General features: G+C 36.3%; 2 protein-coding genes across 2 annotated transcripts; both read left to right on the forward strand.

Moving 5' to 3' along the window:
• Positions 1-6,840: 6,840 nt before the first annotated feature.
• On the forward strand, positions 6,841-7,782 carry LOC143391406 (olfactory receptor 52H1-like). Its single transcript, XM_076844110.1, has one exon. It carries the CDS (start codon positions 6,841-6,843, stop codon positions 7,780-7,782), a length of 942 nt encoding a protein of 313 aa, XP_076700225.1.
• A 13,174-nt stretch (positions 7,783-20,956) lies between these two features.
• On the forward strand, positions 20,957-21,916 carry LOC143391407 (olfactory receptor 56B1-like). Its single transcript, XM_076844111.2, has one exon. The coding sequence runs from the start codon at positions 20,957-20,959 to the stop codon at positions 21,914-21,916; it is 960 nt and encodes a 319-aa protein (XP_076700226.2).
• Positions 21,917-25,601: the final 3,685 nt, after the last annotated feature.

The following is a 25,601-nucleotide window of genomic DNA, read 5'->3' on the forward strand; positions in this document are numbered from 1 at the left end:
TTAGCTTTCATAGATTTTCATCATTTGGGATTTCCACTTTGGGGATTATGGTGTTTGAGATTATGGCATTTGGAATTGTGTCTTTCCAGATTACGTTTGGCAATAGTCACACAAATTCACGTGCATACACAATATAATTAAATGTAAATACATAAACAATTTCCCAGCTACTCTGTTAAAAGTATCAGAAGAAGGACACATTTATATAAAAATATTAAAGGAATTTATAAACAGAGTTTCTCCTTATGCTCCTAATGCTAAGGAGCAAGAGAGGCAGATTAGTATTAGGTTCATGTTACTCCAACCTCGCTGCTCATTTCTCTTCACCAACTACCATGGAGAAGGCAGCAGCCTGATTCTGAAGGTGCTGGGGGCAGAAGGGGCAGCCCAGGAAGTTCTGAGCTGCAGCAGGAGCCTGAGGCATCTTAAGCTAAACCCTAGAGACCAAGAAATATAATTTGACATTCTGAATCCATGCAGCCATAAATGAGGCAGGAGAGGGTCATGATGATGGATAATTTGCTGAACCACTTCATGCCCAGCATGCTACTGCAGAGAACATGAAGAAAATATTTTTAGTGTAGAGGGTGAATATTGTAATTGGATTGTTGAATGCTTGCACTTGGAAAACAGAATTGTGCATGAGGATATCACCACACAGTGGCCCTCATCACATTAACCAATTTCTATGGGATTCAATTTCTTATGTGTAACATAAATAAAAACAACAAAACTTATCTGAAGTGATAATGTAGGAATTAAATAATAGAACATTTGTAATTACTTCTGCTATTTTCTAGCAAATAAACACCAACCCAGAATGCCTATTTTTTTTTGTTTCTCTGATTTGACATAAATATTTTAAAAATGAATATTTACTTTTATTTATAATTTTTGCATACTTTTCTTTAAAGTGGCTATTTTTGAGGAAATAATTTGTGTAAAGAGTCACAGCCCTTAACATTTATTACCAAATTATAAAATAAATGTTACAACATTGTAAAATATCTTTGTTCTTATCATATTCATACCATGTCATCTGATTTTATAATTGTAATAATATCTTTAATATCAATCAATATGGTAGATAAAGGCTATATTAGTTTTCTATTGCTGTATAAAACATCACCCCAAACTGTAGGACATAGAAGGCTTTGGTTAGCTCACAGAGTCTGTCCCTCATAAGTGTTGGCAGCAGTTTAAAGGGTTCTCTCTTTCAGAACCTCAGCAGTGTGTAGTGAAGGTGTCCACTGGGAGGTTAAAGGAGAAAAGGGTCTGGTTCCAAGATAACTCAGGTTAGTGGTAGAATACAGTGCCTTGTGCTTGTAGAACAGAGGCCCTCAGCTTCTGAAGACTGTCCAAATTTCCTGGTCCATGCACTTCTCCATGGGTAGTTCACAGAATGGCGGCTGCTTCTTGAAGGCCAGCAGGAGAAAGGGAGCTACTGCTCCAGCAAGACGGTGTCAGATCATAGGGCACAGTCACAGTGCTGGCATCTCTTCACCTTGGCCACATACTCTTAGTTATGAGGAATCCAGAAGTTCTGTCCCCCTTGAGAGTGAAGAGAAATGCATGAAGGCATGAACATCAGGAGGCAGGAATCCCTGGGGAAAGAGGGGTACTTCAACACAGAGGGATTTGGAGACAGATGAGGAAATAGTTCCATAGCCACAGCTTAGTTCCATCTGCCAATGGGAATGGCTTGAAGATTCTTCTCAGGTCTCTGACCCTGATAAATACTTTCAGAGCAATAAGTTATTGAAACTTCAGGGGGGGAGGAGTATGTGGATCCTCTTTGAGATCACTTTACCCAAAAGCCTGAAAATGTCCCTAGAATTTTATTTAGATCCCCTGCAGAGGTAATCTCCCCAGTAAGCATGAGTATCACAGTGTAGGGTCTGTTACTGCAAACCTCTGGAGTGCCCTGCCACTAGGCCACTGCCTTGAAGATAGAATGCTGCAGCCCAGCCAGGATCAAAAGCAACAGCAGCAACAGCAGCATCTACATGTCTCTGGGCACTTTCAGGAAAACATGGGCAGGAACATCTGGGGAAGCCCTGCTCAGCTCAAACAGCTTGCCCTGCACAGCCTCCAGAAGTCCTGGCTGAGGACAACCTTGGACACTGCTCTGCCCAACTTTTCAATCTCTCCCTTCATCTCTGAAAACATGTCCAGGTCCTGATAGGCAGCTCATGTGACTCACCCAGGTGCTGTTCCCTTGCCCCTGCCTGTGCCTTGCCCTCCTTGATAGGACACATTCTCATGCTAGGAGGTCCTCCTAGCCATGTGCGTTTGAAGGTCTCTTTTCTGGGAAAGCTTGAAGATACTTCTCTAGTAGGTCTCAGTACTCAGTGCTTCTCAGCTTTCTAGCTCTTTCCCTTTGAGCTTTCCCTTCCCCTCCAGATTCATAAATTAGTAGGAGCCTTTGTTCAGGGGCCCAGTGAGTGCTGATCCATTCAGCAACTAGTGCACCTCTCCTGAGGAAAGCAAAATAGGGAAGTGGTATTTCCTTATGCTTTGGCCTTTATTTATTTTATTTTTTAAACTTTTTGTTATGGTAGCTGTCGCAAATATCCATGACTCAAGAAAAGATTTATTGACAGAGAATATCTGCCAGCTCGCCCTTTTGTAAGGTGCAGCTGCCTGCTGAATGAAGTTCTTACACTACAGTCATGTACAATGACATAGTTAAAAAATAACCCGTCTGGTCCTGTGATGGCTAAATGACACCTTTATTGTGGTTTTAGTAGTTAGGGACTCTGTGGAGCAGGCTTATCTAGAAGGTCATGCCTGAGTGGGCTTCTTAAGATGGCAGGTGCTGATTTTCAAAATGGAGTAACTTTGGTCTAAAGACCTAATACTTATATTTTTGTTTATTGGGTGTTATTTTTTCATGCCATTAGGATTCATCTTGACATAATTATGAAAACATGAAATATAATCTGCTCTAATTCAGTCCCCTGTACTTCTCCTTTCCTTCCTCTCTTCCCTGTCCCTTGTCCTTTTCCTCTACTCTACTCTTCTTTCTGCAATTTAAATTTTTGTTTTGTTTTAGACATACATGATGGTAACAAACACACTGTGGTATATTTATATATGTTCATAGGAAAGTTAGGTCAGATTTATTCCACTGTTCTTTCCTTATCCTTTCCATTTTCCTTCCCTGTGAACCCCTTCATCTTGTCTAATCATCTTTCTTCTGTTTTGATGGGACACGATGTTTCCCTTCCCCCTCTTGTTTCTCTCTCTCTCCCACTTATTTTGTACTAGATTTTGCTATCGGTGAAAACATTCAACCTTTGACTTTTTGATTCTGGCTTATTTTACCCAGCATGATAGTATATAGTTCTATCCATTTACCAGCAAATGACATAATGCTGTTCTTCTTTATGGTGAGTAATATCTCATTGTGTGTGTATGTATGTATGTGTATGTGTGTGTGTGTGTGTGTGTGTGTGTGTGTGTGTGTGTGTATATATATATATATATATATATATATATATATATATATATATCACATTTTATTTATCAATTCATTTGTTAAAGGGTACCTAGGTTTGTTCCATACTTGGCTATTGAGAATTATGTAGAGACAAACATTGATGTAGCTATATCCCTATAGTATTCTTATTTTAGTTCTTTTGGATATATACTGAGGAGTGGGATGGCTAGATCATGTAGTGGTTCTATTTCTAGATTTTTGTTTGTTTGTATGACTGTTTTTGGTACCAGAGATTGAACTCAGGGGCACTTAATCATTGAGCCACATCAACAGTTCTTTTTATTTTAAGTTTTTAAATTTCTAATTTGAGACAGGATCTCATTAAGTTGCTTAGGGTCTCATTACATTGCCAAGGCCAGCCTTAAACTTGCAATCCTCATTTCCTCAGCCTCTGGAGATTCTAAGATTACAGGAGCCACCACACCCAGTACATAGAAAATATTTACAGAGTTGTGGATTAATACATATTTTTCTTTTTCTTTTTTTTTAAGACTTGTAATTCCAGTACTTTTATTTGTAATTAGATGTGGTTTAGTTAACTTATATCACTTTAACAAAATGTCTGAAATAATTAATTTATAAAGAGAAAAAAGGTTATTGTGGTTCACAGGTTTAGAATATTTAGTTTCTAATTAGGCAAATACTGAGAATGGGTAAGAAAATTTTGAAGACAAAATTGCAGATTATATCAATAATCTAGAAAGCCTTAGTTGTATTGGAATAGTATTTATGTAAATTTACAGAAAAAGACAACTGAAAGAATACTGAATAATACAAGAATTTTCTAGACTTCTGAGAATTTTGCCTCAACTGATGTTGTCTGATTTATCTAGAGCTGAATCTCCTAGGGGTTCAATATCCAGAGGCTATTATAACCCCCAGTGACATTCCATTTCAAAATAAATTACTTAATATGATGGCTTTTGTCTCTTATGAGGAAATGGGAGTGTAATGGCCCATCTAATCTGAATGACCCTCTGGGAATATGAGCAAAAAAAATGTATAAATGTTTCATTTACCTCTTACTACAATCTTTCCCAGTTTCAGATTATACTCAGTTTCTTCTAAATAGATACTTCCTACTAACCCTGTTCACTCAGAGACAGAACTCAGAGTCTGGTGAGTTAAAAACTTCAGTTACTTAGTGAAGAGAAAGGCCTTCAATGGCTCTGTCATTTCATTAGGCAATGCAGACTCCCTTTACTCAGGGTCCAAGTATGGGCTGAGCCCTGAAGGATCTGGCCCTGGGAGAAAGCGGTTCTTTTGGCACCAATGATTCTATGAAAAGCAGATAGAGCCTGAGGAGACTATTGACTTCAAGTGCAGACCGGCAAATATAGCTGGAGATGAAGCCAGGAATACAGAAGGAAAGGGCTCTTTGGGCAAAATAAGTGAGATCAGAATAGGTTTTGATTGAAGCAGAAGACCTTGGTTTGGATGCTCTGTTTTGCCTCCCTTTGTGGTTGTAATTATGGCTGGGTTTTCTCTTTCTGAAATGATTTCCTTGTGACACTGAGGAAATATACTTCCTGTTTCGGGAGGGGGGACAAATCTACTACATGTAGATGAACTCTGTCCTCTCCAAAATTCCAGAGACATTTGGAGACTATCTTAGTTGATCTGCTTTTGAGGCCACAGAAGACCACATGACCAACATTTTAAGTAGAATTTCATGGGGACCTTGTTGCAATACAGTATCTACAGAAGCTCAGTCCCTATAGGAGTTCAGTCTGCATCAGCCTGAAAATGGAACTTAGAGCAGGCATTCATATAGGGTGCTGGCTGCCTTGGGCAATGGGAACTAGTTACATTTCTCCTAGGTAGATGTAGTAAGTTTGCTTGGGCTGACTGAGGACTCAAAAAAAAAAAAAAAAAAAAAAATCGAAACTAAGAGAGAAGCCTCAGTCTCTAAAGCTTTGACTGGGCACCTAGAAGAGATAACGAGAGATCCCTGCCAAATGCATTAAAATAGAGCTGTTGTGACTTGCTTGCAAGGTTCACTTCCTATCTTGAAAAGCTGTTTTAATGACTGCAAATTTGTCAGGGACGGTAAAAGCCCAACCTCTTCAAAACTTATTCTAAGTGTGGCTCATCTTCTGTTTGGTTCTGGTGTATCGCTGAGCCCAATTCCAATTCCTTCCCTTGCAGTGATTGGTATATAGTTCATATGAAGAACTCTATAGAATACATCACAGAAATGGAGTTAAAATTTAATGGGTATTTTCAATGCAAAAGCCACTCCTGCAGGCTTGACGCTATTTAATGCAAAGTTGTAGGTACCCAAAGATGATGTTCAAGCTCTATTAGTCCAGAAAGGAAAACTTTGGAGCAAAATTTCTTTATTATTCTTTAATTCATTTCCAGTGGGGGAGAGTCTGCTGTGTTCAGTTTTGCCTGTGATAGATTGCACTGGCTGTTTTCAGTTTTGGAGGCACTGTCAGACTCACTGATGGCTTGAGCTGTCTTCCCTATCGACAAGGGGGAGCAGCCTCTAAGGTTTTGGATATTGCCTCTGAAGTCCTAAATTATCTTCTGAACTCACTGCTCTTTAAGCAAGGGCATGTCGTTCAATTATTCCTGTGCATTCTATGGTGGAGGCATTCACTAATATTCACATCTAAGTAAGGGTAATTCCTAATATGAACCATACTTCCATCACTGTGCAATAAATGTTCCCACAACACTCCGGCACTAAAATACTCCCTGTCTTTCACTTTTTATTATTTTTCTCCTGCATTATGCAAACTCTTCAGTTTATTTTGCCAAATTCATTGCCTGAAACATAATATTTACTCTATAAAATTTCTATTTACTTTAGAAACATCATATTACCTCTATAGAATGGCTCCCCACTCCAGCCAGTTCATATTTATTTAGTATAATATTTTAAATATTCTTATCCCTCAAACACTTAGTCCTGTCTCTCCTCAGCCCCCTTTCATTCATGCATGCCCCCCCCCACACACCATTTGAACCAGGCTTATTCTAAACAATCTGCATTGAGAAAGAAAATCATTTAAGTGGAATAAATTAAAACTTCTAACTTACAAAAATAATCATTTATATCATCCTTAAGTATATAAAAAATCCACATTCCATAAGTATATAAAGAAATGAACCAGGGCTAATGGAAAGGGGAAAGTGCTGTGGCTACTTAATTCCACATGTGCCAGCTCACCAAGGAGTAGCCATTCTTCTAATGTAGGAACCCTGAATGTGACAGTTGCAGTAACCAACTATTTTCAGCTCCACAGTAGAATTGGCAGATTTCATAATTCACACTGACAGCTGGTTTGTCCTTAGGCTCAAGAACCAGTGGATCCCAGACTGAAGAGACCATGTCTAACTCAAGCTGCTACAACCCAAGTTCCTTCATCCTTCTTGGAATACCTGGCCTGGAGCACTTCCACCTCTGGATTGGGATTCCCTTCTGTGTCATCTACCTTGTGGCCATTGTGGGCAACTGCATCCTGCTCTACCTCATTGCAGTTGAGCGCAGCCTCCATGAGCCCATGTTCTTCTTCCTGTCCATGCTGGTCAGCACGGATCTCATCTTGTCCACTGCCACAGTGCCCAAACTGCTCAGTAACCTCTGGCTTGGCTCCCAAGAAATAACCTTCTCTGGTTGTCTCACACAGATGTTTTTCCTGCACTTCAGCTTTGTAGTGGACTCAGCTGTCCTATTGGCCATGGCATTTGATCGCTATGTGGCCATCTGCTTGCCCTTGAGATACAACACCGTCTTGACCCCACAGGTGATCATCAAGCTTATGGTGAGCATTGTTGTGAGGAGCTTTTCCGTCATCCTGCCAGATGTGTTTCTTCTAAAACGCTTACCATTTTGCAGGACCCGCATCATCCCACATACATACTGTGAGCACATAGGTGTTGCTCGGCTTTCCTCTGCTGACATCTCCGTCAACATTTGGTATGGATTTTCTGTACCTCTCATGACTGTCATCTCAGATGTCATCCTTATTGCTGTGTCCTATGTCTTCATCCTCCGTGCTGTCTTTCAACTCTCATCCCTGGGTGCCCGCCAAAAGGCCCTGAGCACCTGTGGCTCCCATGTCTGTGTTATCCTCATGTTTTACACACCTGCCTTCTTCTCCATCCTTGCTCATCCCTTTGGGCACGGTGTCCCTCGGAATGTTCTTATCCTATTTGCCAACTTCTATGTGGCCATCCCTCCTGCCCTAAATCCTGTTGTTTATGGCGTGAAGACCAAGCAGATCCAGGAGAAATTTATTCTTCTCTTCACTTGGAAGAGGCCACAGTGAGTGGACACCAAAGGAGAAATTCAGGTTACTTTAGTTTCTTAAAATTTTTCATAACTTAGAAATATACAAACTGTAGATATATTTTTTACTAGTTTGAAATGTAAGCATTCTACTCATGAAAAACACAGGGACGTAGAAAATGGGGGGAAAAAATACCTAAACTTCTGGAAAATCAGTGCTTTTAAAATTAATTGCATTCCATTTTTTGTGGAAAAGCTGATGATAGATGTGGAAGAACACCAAAACTAAGGTTCACATTATTCTTGTTGCTGACTTTTAAGATATTTGAAAGATAGATATTTCCCCACACACAACTCATCCTACTATTTCTCAGATTTTAAATTAAACTCGAAAATCTTCCTTTATCAAGTGGTTATCAATTCTTTCCACCATAGTTATCAAATATGATGCCTCCAACTTCATTGTTCCAGGAAGTACACGTTATTATTACGTCTTGGTATTTCCTTCACTTGATTTAGTTTTTCCTTGCCCTTTTTAGTTTGCATAGAATTGTGTATCTTTTGTACTTGCTTTCTTTAATTGCATGCTCTAAGAAAAGTTCTTCTTTATTTTAAAACTATTTGATTATATTGTTTAAACCTTAACACTTTAAATTAAATAAATTATGATTATATCACTTAATTTGGTTTACAGATGAGAAGACTGAGACTTTCAATGTTAATATAAATATAATTAATGAATATAGGATCCAAACACAAGTCTGTGTGATTCTCTGAAGTCTTATGTAGGGAAAATAAAAAGAGTCACGGAGATAAGATGTAGAGGCAGGAAAGATGGCAGAATGGCAGAGTGGCCAAGCTGCCAGCTTTATTTATATAAATAGGTTATATTAGGTCATTGACATCAATAGTACATTATTGTTCATCCTGTCATTAGGCTGGTTACAGAGTTAGCAACATTATGCAGCTTATGCCTTAGTTACATACCATAGTTGCAATGTACAATGTTAGGAGCTCTTTGTAGTTCTCAAGAAAGTTCATTGTTTAAAGTTACTGTTAGCAGGCAGGTCCAGAAGCACTAGAACTTGGTGAAATATTGTAGTTGTCTAACAAGAGAGTTACTCATTTTCAGGAGCTGTGTGTCTGAGATCAAGGTGGAGGCTGATAAGACTGTAATACAGAGCCTTCTCCTGAAGGGTATTGCCAAAGCAGACAGGCATTTCCTAGAAGAAGAAAGGTATTTTCTAGCAGTCAGGCATTCTGTGCCTTTGTGCAGAAACTTCCTTAGCCACCAAGCACGACATAGTCATGAAGCTATCGGGTACCCCACTCCCAAACACAGACAGTCTTAGTCTGATTACTTCCTGGGATTCTATTCACACAAATATCTTTCAAACTTCTCAAAATTAGTTTCTCCCAAAAATTGACCTGGAAACTCACTACTTGCCTCTGAAAAAGTGTTATTTCCTTTCTTCTTTTGTATTATATGATACTATCAAAAAAATAGAAATGCTAATGCCTAAGACATGTGACTTGTCTTTATTTCTCCTAGGATACCATCCTCCAAGAAAATTAACTCAACACTTAAATTGAACATTTAAGACTAAGGTGTTTATTAGACATCCAGCTGGATATAAACATCACTTTCTGACCTTTATCACAGCATTGGGTTTGACTGAGCTCTAATGTAACTTCTGTCTCTCTCAGAGCATTTCAGTTTGTTTCTTCAAATGTACCCTATTAAAGCCAGAATTGGCATTTTACAAGTCATATAGTGAGAAATATGAAGTCTGGTGGTCCCTTTTGAGAATACAATATTTAGCTTCACATGTAACATGATTTGGGATGTAAGAAAGGCAGCTTGAGGGGAGAGCAGAATGAAAAGTTACAAACAGTTAAAACCAGAGTGTAAAAATTCACAGCCCTTTCACAGACAGGAGGTGAGAATAAAGAGGACATGATTAATGGAGGTATACTATGTTTATGCCAAAAGACACTCAACTCAAGGGGACTGTTCTGCCACAAAAAACAAAAGGAAGTGGGGACAACTAAAAGTAAGTTTCTTAAAATAATCAAGGTGACAGTAAAAACTATGTAACATTCAGAAAGATTGTACACACACACACACACACACACACACACCAGTACTCAGACAATGAGGAACCAGGAAGGGATCTTGCACAGAGAGGGGATAAAATGCTAGTTGGATCCAATCTGCGTGTCCCTAACCACCAGGCACCCAATCTTGCAAAAGCATTATTAAAGTAAAGCCTTAGAGCTGGGGATATAGCTCAGAGTGCTTGTCTCGCATGCACAAAGCCCTAGGTTTAATCTGAAGCACACACACACACACATAAAAAAAAAAAAAAAAAAAAAAAAAAAAAAAGTCAAGTCAAGTCTTGCTTTTCCCTGAACCTTGTGTATCTTAGTTTATTCTTTGGGCTTAGACCGGTGAGCGTGTTTCTCACAATATGTTATTGTGTCACTTTTTTCATTGACATTTTTAAGTAATTCCAGGTCTTCAAAGTTATGCATAAACAATTTCCTGTTTTAGGGTTATTTTAGTGAATAGCAGACTTAAATGGACAGAGCTACCTCCCATGAATCTCTATTTATTTACATTTAATTGATGTTTATTCACAATTTATCTGCGGCTCCCTGAATCTTCAAGCAAATAATCCAGTGAGGATGTTTTTTCTTTTATGTGTCATAGTTACTATCTTATTATCTTATATTAAATAAATCTTGGTGTGGGTGTATAGCATGTAATTAGAAGTAGACGGATGTGAACCATTGTTATTCCTCTTAGGAAACTGTCCTAGGATACCTGCCTCTTTCCTAAATCTCCACAGAAAATTCAGTGCATTTCATTGTGATGAACACATTTAATTACTTGGAAGTAAGAAGTTAACTGTAAAGCTGATATTATAACTGCAATATTATGTATGTGTATTCATGTTTGTGTGTTCACTATTTTTTTTCTTTCTGAAATGCCCATAAGTCAGCTCAGAAAAACCTTTCGCAAGGGCTCATTTATTTGTGCCAATAGTAACCACCATCATTATTTATTTGCTTATATATCTTTCTAACACCTATTGTATATGCTCCGTGAAGGCTGAAACTCATTCCCTGACCTTTTACATTGTCTAATGAAAATACCTAACACACCATGCTTCTCAAAATATGTTGCATGCATATTCAAACCTCATCTAAAACCTCTTCTCTAAGCCCCAACCTTTTTTTATCTTCCTTTAATAACCAGCTTAGTTTTCAGAGCACATTGTTTCAGGGGTGGTCTTGTTTATGTCCTAAACTCATTGTCTCTCCTACACACTCGGTTGAAAAAGAATTTCTGAGATCTTGGTGAAATTAGCTCTATATTTTGGGGAAGTTGGGAAAATGATGCCACAGGCCAGACCCATACAACTGTTTATGAGTTAAAACAAAATCCCACCATATAATTACTTGCTTAGTTTTAGCTTTTCAAATACAGAAATTTCTGTTTACTGTTCTTTGCTTAGCAATTCCTTTTTAGGCTTCGATTAAACCTTCCTTAGATATTCCATAATTCTGCATACTAGATTAGTTGTATACTTCTAATGGGACACATATTTTTGATTTTAGGACTTATTGCAACCTTAATAGGATAATCACCTGTAAATTCATTTTTTGAATGATCGATGATTTCCTTCACTCACTGAGGACCAGGTTAGCATCTGCCTTCTTTGCTGCTGTGTTCCTGTTGTGCACAGTATTCTTAGCACCAAACAGGCATTCAAAAAACTTGCCAAATAAATGTATTAATGCAAATTAGTTTCAGTTGATGTATAAAATCCCTATTTTGTAACGATGTAAATATTCCTGGATTTATGACTTAACTTAAACAGAAAGAAAATTCTAGAGTCATAAAGAAAAAAATTTTTCCATCATCTTATTGATGATAATTGTTAACTCACTTATTCCTCTGAGGCTGTCTTTTAAATAAGCATTTTCAATTTATTATTATCTTTTCACAGATGGGGAAACATTTCTAGAATTGTGGGCAAGGAACTTGAGGAGCTTATTTGTACTATTTTTATTTTTGGATTGATACATAGTAATTGTACATATTTATGAGGTTTGATATGATGTTTTGATTCATGTATATACTGGGCAAATCAGGTTAATCAATATATCCATCAACTTAAACTTACATCATTTCTTAACATATGCAATGCATTATTGTTAACTATAGTCACTCTACTGTGCCACAGAAGTCCAAAATTTATTCTTCATATCTAACTGTAACATTGTACCATGAGTTCAATATACTTATAAGTGGATAATACTTATCCACTCCTTCTGCCCTCTACTCTCTCCTATCTCTGTTAAGAACTATTCCTTTTTCAAATTTGATGAGAACTGAACTTGAATTAATCGCATCAAAATGAAACCGGAGTTTAAAGATGAAATTCAATTCTCTGGTTCACTAATTCCTTTCTGGATTCTTGTCTTACAAATTTGAAGAATAAAATTCACAGACAATAATGGAAAGGAAGAGTAAACAAAGTAGAATTTATATAAATGAGAAGAGAAGAGAAAGAACACCTACAATATGGGAGGGAATCTGATGGCAGGAAATATGGGTGTGCTAGCCTAGTGGCTTATTTATTTTTTTTTAGGAGTATGAGACTTGATCAAAATCTATGTTAAATAGTCATTGCAAAAGTACAAAAGTTATGTCCATCCTGGTTCATCCCCAACTTCCACCAACAGTCCTCTCACACACACTCCCACTACTCTGGCTGCTCTGAGACAAAGGAGTTGGTTGCAATATTCCCACAAGTGAGCCTCATAGTCATTGTTTTTTTTTCTTTTTAGTTTCATGACAGTAGAATCTATTTTTATATATTTATACAAGCATGGAAGATATCTTATTCTAATTAGGGTCCCAGTCTTGTGAAAATACATGATGTTGAGATTTACTGTGGTGTGTTCATCCTATATGTACATAGGAAAGCATTGTCAGATTCATTCCACTGTCTTTTCTATTCCTATCCCCTCTCCTTTCCCTTCATTTCCCTTTGTCTAATATGATGAACCTCCATCCCTCACCTTGTTTGTTGTAGGATATCATCCACCCAGAGAGAGCATTCAACCTTTGGTCTTTAGGAATTGGCTTATTTCACTTAGCATGATAGTCTTCAGATCCATCCTTTACTGGCAAATGTCATAAAGTTATTCTCCTTTATGGCTAATATTTCTTTATTCATTCATCTGTTGAAGAGCACCTAGATTGACCCCATAGCTTATCTATTAAGAATTGTGCCGCTATAAACTTTGATTGGCTGCATCACTATAGTATGCTGATTTTAAGTCCTTTAAATATATACCTAAAAGTGAGAGAACCGGGTAAAATGGTGGTTCCATTCCTGGTTTTTTGAGTAATCTTCATACTGTTTTCCAGACTGGTTGTACCAATTTGCAGTATTACCAACAATGTATGAGTGTACCGTTTTCCCCACATCCTTGCCAACATTTATTATTTCTTGTATTTTTTTTTTTAATTTTGGTACCAGGAAGTGAAGGATTGAAGTCATGGATACTCAACTACTGAGCCACATCCCCAGCCCTGTTTGGTATTTTTATTAGATACAGGGTCTCACTGCATTGCTTAGCACCTCACTTTTGCTGAGGCTGGCTTTGAACTCACAATCCTCCTGCCTCAGCCTCCTGAGCTGCTGGGATTATAGGCGTGTGCCATAGCACCTGGCTTGTTTCTTGTATTCTAGATAATTGTTGTTCTGAATAGAGTTAGAATTTGTTTGCTTGGGTGTAAAGATTTGACTTCTTTGTATATCCTGGAAGTTAATGCCTTATCTAAGGTGTGGGTAGCAAACATTTTATCCCATTCTGTAGGCTCTTTCTTCATGCTCTTGATTGTTTATTTTGCTGTGAAAAACTTTTTAGTTTGATATCATCCCATTTATGGATTTTTAATTTTATTTCTTATGCTTTAGGAGTCTTGTTAAGGAAGTCAGGTCCATGATGATTTGGGCCTACTTTTTCTTCTAGGCATAAGGTCTTTGTTCTAGTCCCTAAGTCTTTGATCCACTTTGAGTTAATTTTTGTGGAGGATGAGATTGGGGGTTAAATTTCATACTACTATGTATGGATTTTCAGATTTCCAAGCACCATTTTTTGAAGAAGCTATCTTTTCTCCAAGGCATATTTATGGTGCCTCTGTCTAGTATAAGATAACTGTATGTGGGTTTGTCTCTGTGTCTTCTTTTCTACTTCATTGATCTTCATTCTGGTTTTGGTGTCAATACCGTGCAGTCTTTGTTCCTAAAGCTCTGTAGTTTGATTATCTCAATGGATGTGTAAAAAACATTTGACAAAATACAGCATCCATTCATGTTCAAAACACCAGAAACACTAGGGTTAATGGGAACTTTACCTCAATATTGTAAAAGCTGTCTATGCTAAACCCAAGGCCAACATCATTCTACATGAAGAAAAACTGAAAACATTCCCTTTAAATACTGGAACAAGACAGGAATGCCCTCTTTTATCACTTCTGTTCAAAAGGGCCTGAAAACTCTAGCCAGAGCAATTAAGAAAAATAAAGAAATTAAGGAATATGAATAGGAAAAAAAAAGAGTTCAAACTGTTTTCTGACAACAGGATCCTATATTTAGAAGACCTAAAATACTCCAACAGAAAATGTACAGAACTCATAAATGAATTCAAAGTAGCAGATACAAAGTTAACACACATAAATCAATTGTATTCCTAGACACCAGTGATGAATCAGCTGAAAGAGAAATTAGAAAAACTACCTCATTCACAATAGTCAAAAAAAAAAAAAAAAAAAAAAAAGGAAAGAAAGAAAGGAAGGAATTTGGGAATCAATTTAACAAAAGAAGTGAAAGACATCACTACAGAACACTTAAGAAAGAAGTTAAAGAAGACCTCAGAAGATAGAAAGACCTCCAAAGTTTTTGCATAGGCAGAATTAATATTGTCAAAATGGCCATACTACTAAAAGTGTTATACCAATTTAATGCAAATCCTATTAAAATTCCAATGATGTTCTTCATAAAAATACAAAGGCAGTCATGAAATTTATTTGGAAAAATAAGAGATTCAGAGTAGCCAAAGCAATCCTTAGTAAGAAAAGTGAGGCAGGAGGCATCAAAATACAAGATCTTAAATTGTACTACAGAGCAATAGCAACAAAAATGTCATGGTCCTGGCACCTAAATAGACATGTAGACCAATGGTACAAAACAGAAGGCACAGAGACAAACTGATATAAATTCAGTTATTGCATACTAGAAAAGGGCACAAAAACATACATTGAAGAAAAGATATCCTCTTCAACAAATGGTGCTGGGAAAACTGGAAATCCTTATGTCATGAAATGAAATTAAACCTCTCTCTCTCACTATGCAAAAAAAAAAAAAAAAATCAACTCAAAGTGGATTAAAAGCTTAGGCACTAGAACAGAAACCTTACACCTAATAGAATAAAAAGTAATCCAAATTAAAAAAAAAAGACAAAAAAGAAAAAGTAGTCCAAATCTTCATCATGTCAGATTAGGACTCAACTTCCTTAAAAAGACTCCTAAAACACAAGAAGTTATATTAAGAATCAATAAATGGGATGGATTCGAACTTAAAAGTGTTTTCTCAGCAAAGGAAACAATCAATAACATGAAGAGAGAGCCTATAGAAGGGAAAACAAATTTACCACATGCACCTCACATAGAGCACTTATCTCCAGGATACATAAAGAACTCAAAAAAACTTAACAACAAACAAAACAAAACAAAACAAATAACCCAATCAATAAATAGTCTAAGGAACTGAACAGACACTTCGTAGAAGAAGAAATACAGTCGATCAACAAACAGGAAAAAATGTTCATCATCTGTAGCATTTAGAGAAATACAAATAAAAACTGCTTTAAGATTTCTTCTCACTCCAGTCAGAATGGCAATTATCAAGAATACAAGCAATCATAAGTGTTGGTGAGGATGTGGAGGAAAAGGTACACTCAAACATTGCTGGTGGAACTGCAAATTGGTGCAATTAGTCTGGAAAGCAGTATGGAGATTCTTTAAAAAAACCTGAAATGGAATCACCATTTGACCCAGCTATCCCACTCCTAGTATATACCCAAAGTCAGCACACTACAGTGACATAGCCACATCAATGTTTAGCAGCTCAATTCACAATAGCTAAACTTTGGAACCAACCCAGATGCCCTTCAACAGATGAATGGATGAAGAAAATGTGGTACCTATACACAAAGGAATATTACTCTATCAAATGAAATTATGGCATTTGCAGGTAAATGGCTAAAACTAGAGAACGCCATGCTAAGTGAAATAAGCCAATCCCCCAAACTAAAGGCTGAATGTTTTCTCTGATAAGCAGATGTTGATCCATAGTGGAGTAGGGGGAGGGTAGGGAAGAATAAAGGAACTTTGGATTGTGTAGAGGGGAGTGAGCAGAGGGGTGGGGCTGTGGGGATGGGAAGGATGATAGAATGAGACAGACATTATTACCCTATATAAATGTATGATTATGTGACTAGTGTGATTCTACATCATGCACAGCCAGAGGAATGAGAAGTTGTGCTCCATCTGTGTCAAAATGCATTCTACTATCATGTATAACTAATTAGAACAAATTTTAAAAAATATAAAAAAATAGCATCAACTCCATAATTTTAAATTAATATCGGGATCACTTCATTTGTTGTCAGCTTGCTCCTGGCTCTCTAAGACTATCTTTCTGCTTGTTCCCATTGTTCACTTGGGTGATTCAAGACACACACACTTCATGTTCATCATAACCTAATCTGAATTTAGTCTTCTACACCTGGTCCTACTCTAACCATACCTAGGCATATGAGTAACATCTCCTTTCCCACTGCATCTTCCAGGACCTTGGAGCTGCTAATCCAACTTATCCTATTACCTCAACAACAACATCTCACATCATAGACACACCCTCCACACACATCTCGAGTATTCCAGTAACATTTATTATTTTGTATTACATTAAATGTGCCATGGTACCTCTAATTAAACATTTCTAAGTTCCCAGAATTCTTTCATTTCCCACCCTCAAACCTATACCATATTGAAATGCTACTCAATCCTTTGACCTTAGATCAAGATGGTATTACTTCAGGAATTCCTGACAAGGAGATTATTCCCTTCAATACATGCTTTTATATTACAGAGTGTTTTTGTTTAAAACATTCATCTCAGTCTACAATTCTATATTTGCTTGCTTTCTTATTTAGTATTCTATTCCTTCACCCCTTCTAGACCAGAGTTTCCATAAGAGTAGAGAAAATGACCTCATCAATCATTTTAATAAAGTCTACCATATTTTCCAAAGACAGTAGAAACTCTGTTTTTGAATAAATAAATGTTTTCTTCTTTTAATATATTTAAAGAAACTGCCTCACCACAGAATTTAAATTCCTCTGTATTTTTGTGCCTAAGAACAAATCAAATCTTACCATCTATCATAGAAACACCTTGGTTTCATGAGTGCAACTATTTTTCTATTTATGCAGGTTCTGAGGTTGTATTAATACTATTTTTTTTTAAAAAAAACAACTCATCCCTGCATTAAATTTCTTGTTGCACTTTTGGGATTTAACATCTTAGGAATTCACTTTCTCTGTGGGCCTTTCTCTCCTCATGCCTCCAAAGGAGGCCTATTACCCTTAGATCATTTAGCTGCTTACTATTTCCCATAAATTCTTGGCTTTCATAATTTGTGTGTCATATCTCAGAGATGAATACATCTTCATCTCTTGACAAAGCTTCTTTCTCAAAATGCTCTGTGTTTGCCCAGTAGGAAACTCCTTCCACTGTGAAGACATCAGACTGTGAGTCTCTGCTCATAACCACAGTAAGTTCTAAAACCATATTAAGGCCACACTGGCTGAACCTCAGATCATTTGTTGCATCATTCTAAACAGAATGGTGTTTTGGTAACACCTGGCAAAAGAAATTTACCTTGCCTTATACCCTAGTAGGATACACAGGCTTGTAAAGCCTTTGCAAAAGGAGTGAAAGGTAGAATGAGGAAATATGAGGACTATATGGTACAAGAGAAGATACTTGTCTGTAAAGAACTTCCGTATTGTCTTCAGTATTAATAGTATATTAACTGTTTTTATAATAGAATCATGTTTTATTTCACATTAGAATCTAATTGTTAAGAAAATGAGAAAAGCAAATCTTCTTCTGTGAGCTCAAATTCTTTGTTAATTGTTTCAAACAAATGTCAACTAGGGAGAAACATAAAGAAGAAAATAAGGAAAACCAAACATAGAATTACTATATGATTCAGTAGTTCCACTTTTGGGTATGTTCACAAAAGACTTTAAATCATTATGACAAAGAGATGCCTGAAACATTGCAACATTATTCACAATTGCCAAGTTATGGAATCAGCCTAAGTGCCCCTCAAGAGATGGATGGATAAATAAGAGACGATACATATGAATAAATAGTACTCAGCCTTAAAGAAAATCTCTTTTTAAACATTAAGGGAATTAGATAACATTGTGCTTAGTGAAATAATCCAAACACAGAGACGATACTGCATGCTCTTGCTTACATGTGGAATCTAAAACAATTGAACTCCTAAAATCAGAGAATAGAATTGTTGCTACCAGAGACTGTAGGGTGGGGAAATGGGCAGCTGGTCATCAGAGGGGACAAAGCCTCAGTTAAGAGGAATAAGTCTAATTTTTAGGTCAATTGCACAGAATCTGGAATATAGGTAATGATTGAATCTGTACATTTCAATAACGCTCAAAATAAATTTGTAATATTCTAATGAAAATATTTAATATTTCAGGTAATGGTACATTAATTTGTTTAAACATTTAGTATTATATTAACATTAGAACAACACATTGTGTCCTACCAATATATACAACCATGATTTATCAATGTGTGTAATAAAATAAGTAAATAAATAAAACATGCACTTTATAAAGAAGGAAACAGAGTATACGAAAGATAAAAGGCTATATGATAAAGAGTGTAAATAATATATGAGGGTTTCACAAAGTACAAAGTTTTGTACAATCAAATGGCTCCCATGCCAGTTGTTTTTTTGGAACCATTATATGAAAGCTCAGAGAAAAAGGTAATATTATCCACCTACACCTGACTGTGCCTTTGATTCATTAAATTGTTTACAGATAGGCTTAAATGATTTTACTCTTCATCAAATTACATTCATCAGAAACATAATGATTTTTTATCTCATTAGAGAATGTATTTTTTAAACATGAAAGCTGTGAGAAATATCTGAAAGGAAATACATTTAGTAGTGAGGAATTATCTCTTCTTGTGACACTATAAGAGAATTGTGTTTTCTTTCTGTTTTCTCTGCACTTAATAGTAATTATGTCAAAAATAGACCTATAACTAATGTAATTGCCTGCATCCTATTTAAAGATGTCATCTTAAAATTTCATTACTAAGAAGACCTAATATTTCTTTTTTTTTCTTGCTCACAAACATGCAATAGCATTCATTATGGCAAAAAAAAAATAACAATGAAATGCTTTGCAGAATCAACAGTTGTTATGAAGAGAACATATTCTGAATCTATTCAGGTATTACATACCTCTGAAGTCACAATACAAGGAATTGCAAACCAAGATATGATGCTCAGTTGTGTTTGTATCACAGCTCAGAGTGCCCTCTGCACAATGAAAGTGTTTGGGGATCATTTGAATGAAAGAGTATAGGCCTAAATGATTTTAAGCAAGGGAATATCAATTTTAGAGCATATTGTTGGGAGAACTGTGAAGAAATGAGAAGTAATTGCATTGAGGCAGGTTACAGAAGCAGTAGTCCCGAAGAAGAAAGGTGCAAATGAGTGAATCAAAGTAAAGAATTGCACAGAATAAGGGAGCAATTGAATATGGAAAGAGCAGGCTGGTTTGCAATTTTCAGGCTTGACTGGTTTGGTGATCATACAAGATAAAAAGAACCTGAAAACCAATTATTATTATAATTGATAATATTATAAAATATTATCTTTTAAGGAAAGATAATAAGTCCAACTTTAATCAAAATTCTGAGCATCCCCTGAGAGTTTCTTAAATATGATGGATAAGTCATTCTTGCTTACTAGATAGGATAGAATTTGTACTCGGTGGTTGTGAAGTTTCAGTTATAACAAATTGAGTTCTAGAGATCTTCTGTACAACACTGTATGTATTATTAACAATACTGTATCATTCATTTAAATTTTTAAGAGGGTACAAATTGTGTTCAGTGTCTTACCAGCATGATTTTTCAAAATCATATTACTTGTACTAAATTCATAATACTTGTACAAAATTGTCTACGACTTAATCAGGAAAAAAAAGTGCCTAAGGTATGTGCCCATTATATGACTCTAAGTTGAAATATCTGGCCATTTATTATTTATTTTCCTGTAAAGCTATTATTTTTCTACCTTCTCAGATGTGCATGCAAAAAAGTACAAAAGGAAATATTTTTATACACAATCTACAACATAGTTTACTTATTGTAAATCTTTTGAAGTCCACTATAACAAATTCTTGTCAGACTATATAAAATATCAATGGATATCTATACCAAATTGGAATGGAATTGCTAAAAAAATCAGTTGGTCATAATTGCACACTAAAAAAATCTAATTATTATTAGTTAAAACATCTGAGTCAAACAAAATTGGGAGAAATAAGAAGGAAACAAGAACATCCACTGAATTCCAAAAATTTTTTTGACAAAAGAGAAAAACTAAGTTTATATTTATGTGGTGGTTCACCCTGGGATAATTATAATTGAGAATAATACAAATAGAGATTTAAGATTTATGTTGAAATTTCCATGGATATTCAACATTGTAATTGACTTTTTTTTTCTTTTTTGATAGTGTTAAGGATCGGACTCAATGCCTCATGCATGCTAGGCAAGTGTTCTGTCCCACTGATCTGCACCCCCAGTTCAACCATTGGGACTTTTAAAATTACCTTCTGCTGATAAAATCCTGGAACTTTTTTGTAATTCATCTTAAATTACTATAAGAGATAGACTACAACAGTCATTTTATTATAGCCCCAATCTATATGCAGAGAGATAAAAAAATGTTTAATAATGATAATATTCAGAGATAACAACATTGAATTTTTTTTTCTCATAGGAAAATATGTCTGCATCTTTCAAGGGCTCCAATAGCTCCAAATTCCAGGTCTCCGAGTTCATTCTGCTGGGATTCCCAGGCATTCACAGCTGGCAGCACTGGCTCTCCTTGCCTTTGGCACTGCTCTATCTCTCCACAATTGGTGCAAACATCCTCATCCTCACCACCGTCTACCAGGATCCTTCTCTGAAGCAGCCTATGTACCTTTTCCTGGGCATCCTCTCTGTGGTGGACATGGGCCTGGCCACCACCATTGTGCCTAAGATCCTGGCCATCTTCTGGTTTGATGCCAAGGCCATTAGCCTCCCAGAGTGCTTTGCTCAGATTTATGCCATTCATTGCTTTGTTGGAATGGAGTCTGGTGTCTTCCTCTGCATGGCTTTTGATAGATATGTAGCTATTTGTCATCCTCTTCGCTACCCATTGATTGTCACCAATTCCTTCATCACCAAAGCTACCCTGCTCATGGTGCTTAGAAATGGCTTGTTTGTCATTCCAGTGCCTGTACTTGCAGCCCAGCGTCATTATTGTTCCAGGAATGAAATTGAACATTGCCTGTGCTCTAATCTTGGAGTCACAAGCCTGGCTTGTGATGATAGAAGGCCCAATAGTATTTGTCAGTTGGTTCTGGCATGGCTTGGAATGGGGAGTGATCTAAGTCTTATTGTACTGTCCTATGCCCTGATTCTGCGCTCCGTCCATAGGCTGAACTCTGCTGAAGCTGTCTCCAAGGCTCTGAGCACTTGCAGCTCCCATCTCATTCTCATCTTTTTCTTTTACACTGTTGTTGTAGTTATTTCAGTAACTCACCTGACAGAGACTAAGGCTACTTTGATTCCAGTTCTACTCAACGTGCTGCACAACACCATCCCTCCTTCCCTCAATCCTATTGTTTATGCACTTAGGACCAAAGAACTTAGAGAAGGCTTCCAGAAGGTGTTTTTCTTAGGTTTACAAAAGAAATAAGATGGGGCTGGGGATGTGGCTCAAGCGGTAGCGCGCTTGCCTGGCATGCGTGCGGCCCAGGTTCGATCCTCAGCACCACATACAAACAAAGATGTTGTGTCCGCCGAAAAAAAACTAAAAAATAAATATTAAAAATTCTCTCTCTCTCTCCCCTCTCTCTCTCACTCTCTCTTTAAAAAAAAAAAAAAGAAATAAGACACTAGATGGGAAGTAACACTAGCCAAATTATAGTTATTTGCATGTACAAATGTGTAACAATAAATCCCATCATTATATAGAATTGCAATGTAAAGATAAGAAATGTGGGAAAAATGTTGAATATTCAAAAAAAATGAGGGAAAACAGTCTGATGAAAAAATGTCTCAAATTGCTAAATGGACCTAAATTTTCCAAGTGTTCACACACATATATTATAATAAAGCCTCAACTTCACTCTTAAAAACATCAAATTTTATTCTGTTGAGTCAGCAAATACCCAGGTCATGTGTGTGTGTAAACCATTAACTTTCATAAGCTGTCATATGCTAGTAGGTGACATTTTACATCCATTGTACTTTAATTTAAACATTTTTGTTCAACAATTTGTTCATGTTTATTGAAGTTTAAAATGTACCTTCCTTTTGCTCAACAGTTTGAATTGGGGATTTTAGGAATTACCATAAAATAATATTTTCACAGTGTGAAATAATATATTTAAAACTGTTTAGTTTGTCATTGTTTTAATAAACTAAAGCTGGAAATAAACAAACAAGCAAAAGACATACAAACTTCAACTTTTTCTAAACTGTGTAGTAGAATTCCAAAGAGGGTGGAGGGGTGCATGACTTTGAGATCCATTTTTCATATTTGTACATAAATAATTGTGAAAGCTTCTAAAGGGGATGAAGAAAAACTTTCATAGACTTATCAAATTTGGCAAAAGTTAAATGTATGTAATATTAAAGGTCTGTCTGCTAAACCTATCAAATGGTATTAAAAACAAAACCCCAAACTGGGCATGAATTATATGCCATGCTCTCAGAATGTTATCTGTACCTCTTTTTCATAACCTTAAAACCAATGAAGAAAGGAAGTGGGGCATGATATATTTTTACTTATATTTCAACCTGATCCAGGATGCTTTCTTCTGTATCCAGGTTTAGAGTATATTATAAAAAATATGGATATTTTATAGGATATATCTTCAAATATGAATATTAATTTGGAGTAAAAAGCCTTAGAAATTTATTTTGTGCTGTCACTCTCAGTTAGATAAAAAAGGTAACTCAGGTATAATGAAAATAACATGAAACGCTTTCTTTATTTAGCATGAATTGATATCTTTAGAAATCAGAAATAATTTTCCTGTGAAGACTGATAAAGACAAAAAACATAGTGTTTTATGGATTCATGAAATGATTTTTAAATGATGATATACTTTAGGATATTAAGATAACTTAAGGAACCGTATGCTTGATATTTGCAGTTTTTGCTAAGTAAGCACAGCCAGTGAAACATGACAGGAATGTCAGCTTTTTTCCCATAATTTTTATTGGTGCATTGTAACCAGAGATGCATGATTTCCAGCGGAAATGATGCACAGATTACAGTCCAGCAGAATCAAAACTGTTATGAATATATGCAGGAGTCTCTTAATAAAATGTCACAAAGCAAAAAGAAAATGAAATTGTGAGAAGAGATAAACAGTATAGACCATGGATTTCCAAAGTAAGCTAGGATGTTATCAAGGAAAAGAAAAAAAGCAAAGGCACCCCAGTGTTCATTGGAGATGCAGATTGAAGAGTGCTTACTCTATACCACTGGGCTTTGCCCATCATTTCTCTTGACACAGATGACTACTTAGTTAAATTACATTAATTTCTTTCTAATAAACCATCATTCACCTATTTTCTTCTGGTTGAATACATAGGACATGACTGAAGAGTACAGACATATGAATTGATTTATGAAATATATTTATGGTTAAACAGTATCTTCCTACAATTGAAATTCTATAAACTTTCTTATTTTAAATATTAGAAGCATGTACAATTGGAAAACATTACTTAATATTTTTGGAGATTTGTAAATCATAAAAAAGTAGATAAAACTTGAAATTAATTTAAAAATTATGTTTTACATCCCAATAATAGACAATATTTTTTTCTAGTATATATTTTTTTAGTTGTCAATGGATCTTTAATTAATTAATTAATTAATTTTTATGTGGTGCCGAAGATTGAAACCAGTGCCTCACACATGCTAGGCAAGTGCTGGAGGAGAGGGACAGCATACCCCCCCCCCATCCTCCAGTTTTATTAGGAGTCCTAGGGAATTTCCCAGAGAGTACTCCCAGGCCTACCTCTTGTCTTTTGACTGACATTAAAATTGCCTCAGACTTTTAAGACCCAATGCACATATTTTTAGCCTACAGAGGGGAAATTTTACTATTATAATAACACGCTGGGCCTGTGTTCACTAGTTCTAATTGGAACTTGTTGTTACAGATTTTATGGTTGGAGTCTTTGCTTCAAATTATCCTGAGTCATGAAGTATGCTCTGTATAAAGGTTTAAATGCCCCCCTTCACAGTCACTTGTATTCTTTTTATTGGCAGGGAGGAGTCTTTGGGCCTCCATTTTTCCTGCAGATAATAGGTTGTTTGCTGAGGAATATAACATTAATATTAAAATATTAATTAATATTAAAAGAGGGCAGGACAAGAGTATCTTCAGGTATAGGCTACATTTTTTTATTTTTATTTTTTTTTATTATTAGTTGTTCAAAACATTACAAAGCTCTTGACATATCATATTTCATACATTTATTCAAGTGGGTTATGAACTCCCAATTTTCCCACGTATATAGATTGCAGAATCACATCAGTTACACATCCACGTTTTTACATACTGCCATACTATTGTCTGTTGTATTCTGCTGCCTTTCCTATCTTCTACTATCCCCTCTCCCCTCTCTTCCCCTCCCCTCCCATCTTCTCTCTCTACACCATCTACTATAATTCATTTCTCTCCCTTGTTTTTTTCCACTTTCCCCTCACTTCCTCTTATATGCAATTTTGTATAACGATGAGGGTCTCCTTCCATTACCATGCAATTTCCCTTCTCTCTCCCTTTCCCTCCCTCCTCTCATCCCTGTTTAATGTTAATCTTCTTCTCATGCTCTTCCTCCCTGCTCTGTTCTTAGTTGCTCTCCTTTTATCAAAGATGACATTTGGCATTTGTTTTTTAGGGATTGGCTAGCTTCACTTAGCATAATCTGCTCTAGTGCCATCCATTTCCCTGCAAATTCCATGATTTTGTCATTTTTTAGTGCTGCGTAATACTCCATGGTGTATAAATGCCACATTTTTTTTTTTTTTATCCATTCATCTATTGAAGGGCATCTAGGTTGGTTCCACAGTCTAGCTATTGTGAATTGTGCTGCTAAGAACATTAATGTAGCAGTATCCCTATAGTATGCTCTTTTAAGGTATTTAGGGAATAGTCCGAGAAGGTGGATTGCCGCAGTCAGGCTGGCTGTAGCAAAATAACCCGGGGGGGTGACGAACAACTTTTGTACGTTGATACAGCAGGAGTAGGAGCCGTTTATTGTAGGACAGGAGTGGTATTTATACATTCCACACAGCTTATCTTAATTAGCATAAACTAGATACATCAGTCAACCAATAAGGAATCTCCACACTTAAT

The sequence above is a fragment of the Callospermophilus lateralis genome, chromosome 2 (genome assembly GCF_048772815.1).
Source record: "Callospermophilus lateralis isolate mCalLat2 chromosome 2, mCalLat2.hap1, whole genome shotgun sequence".
NCBI classification, from domain to species: Eukaryota; Metazoa; Chordata; class Mammalia; order Rodentia; family Sciuridae; genus Callospermophilus; species Callospermophilus lateralis.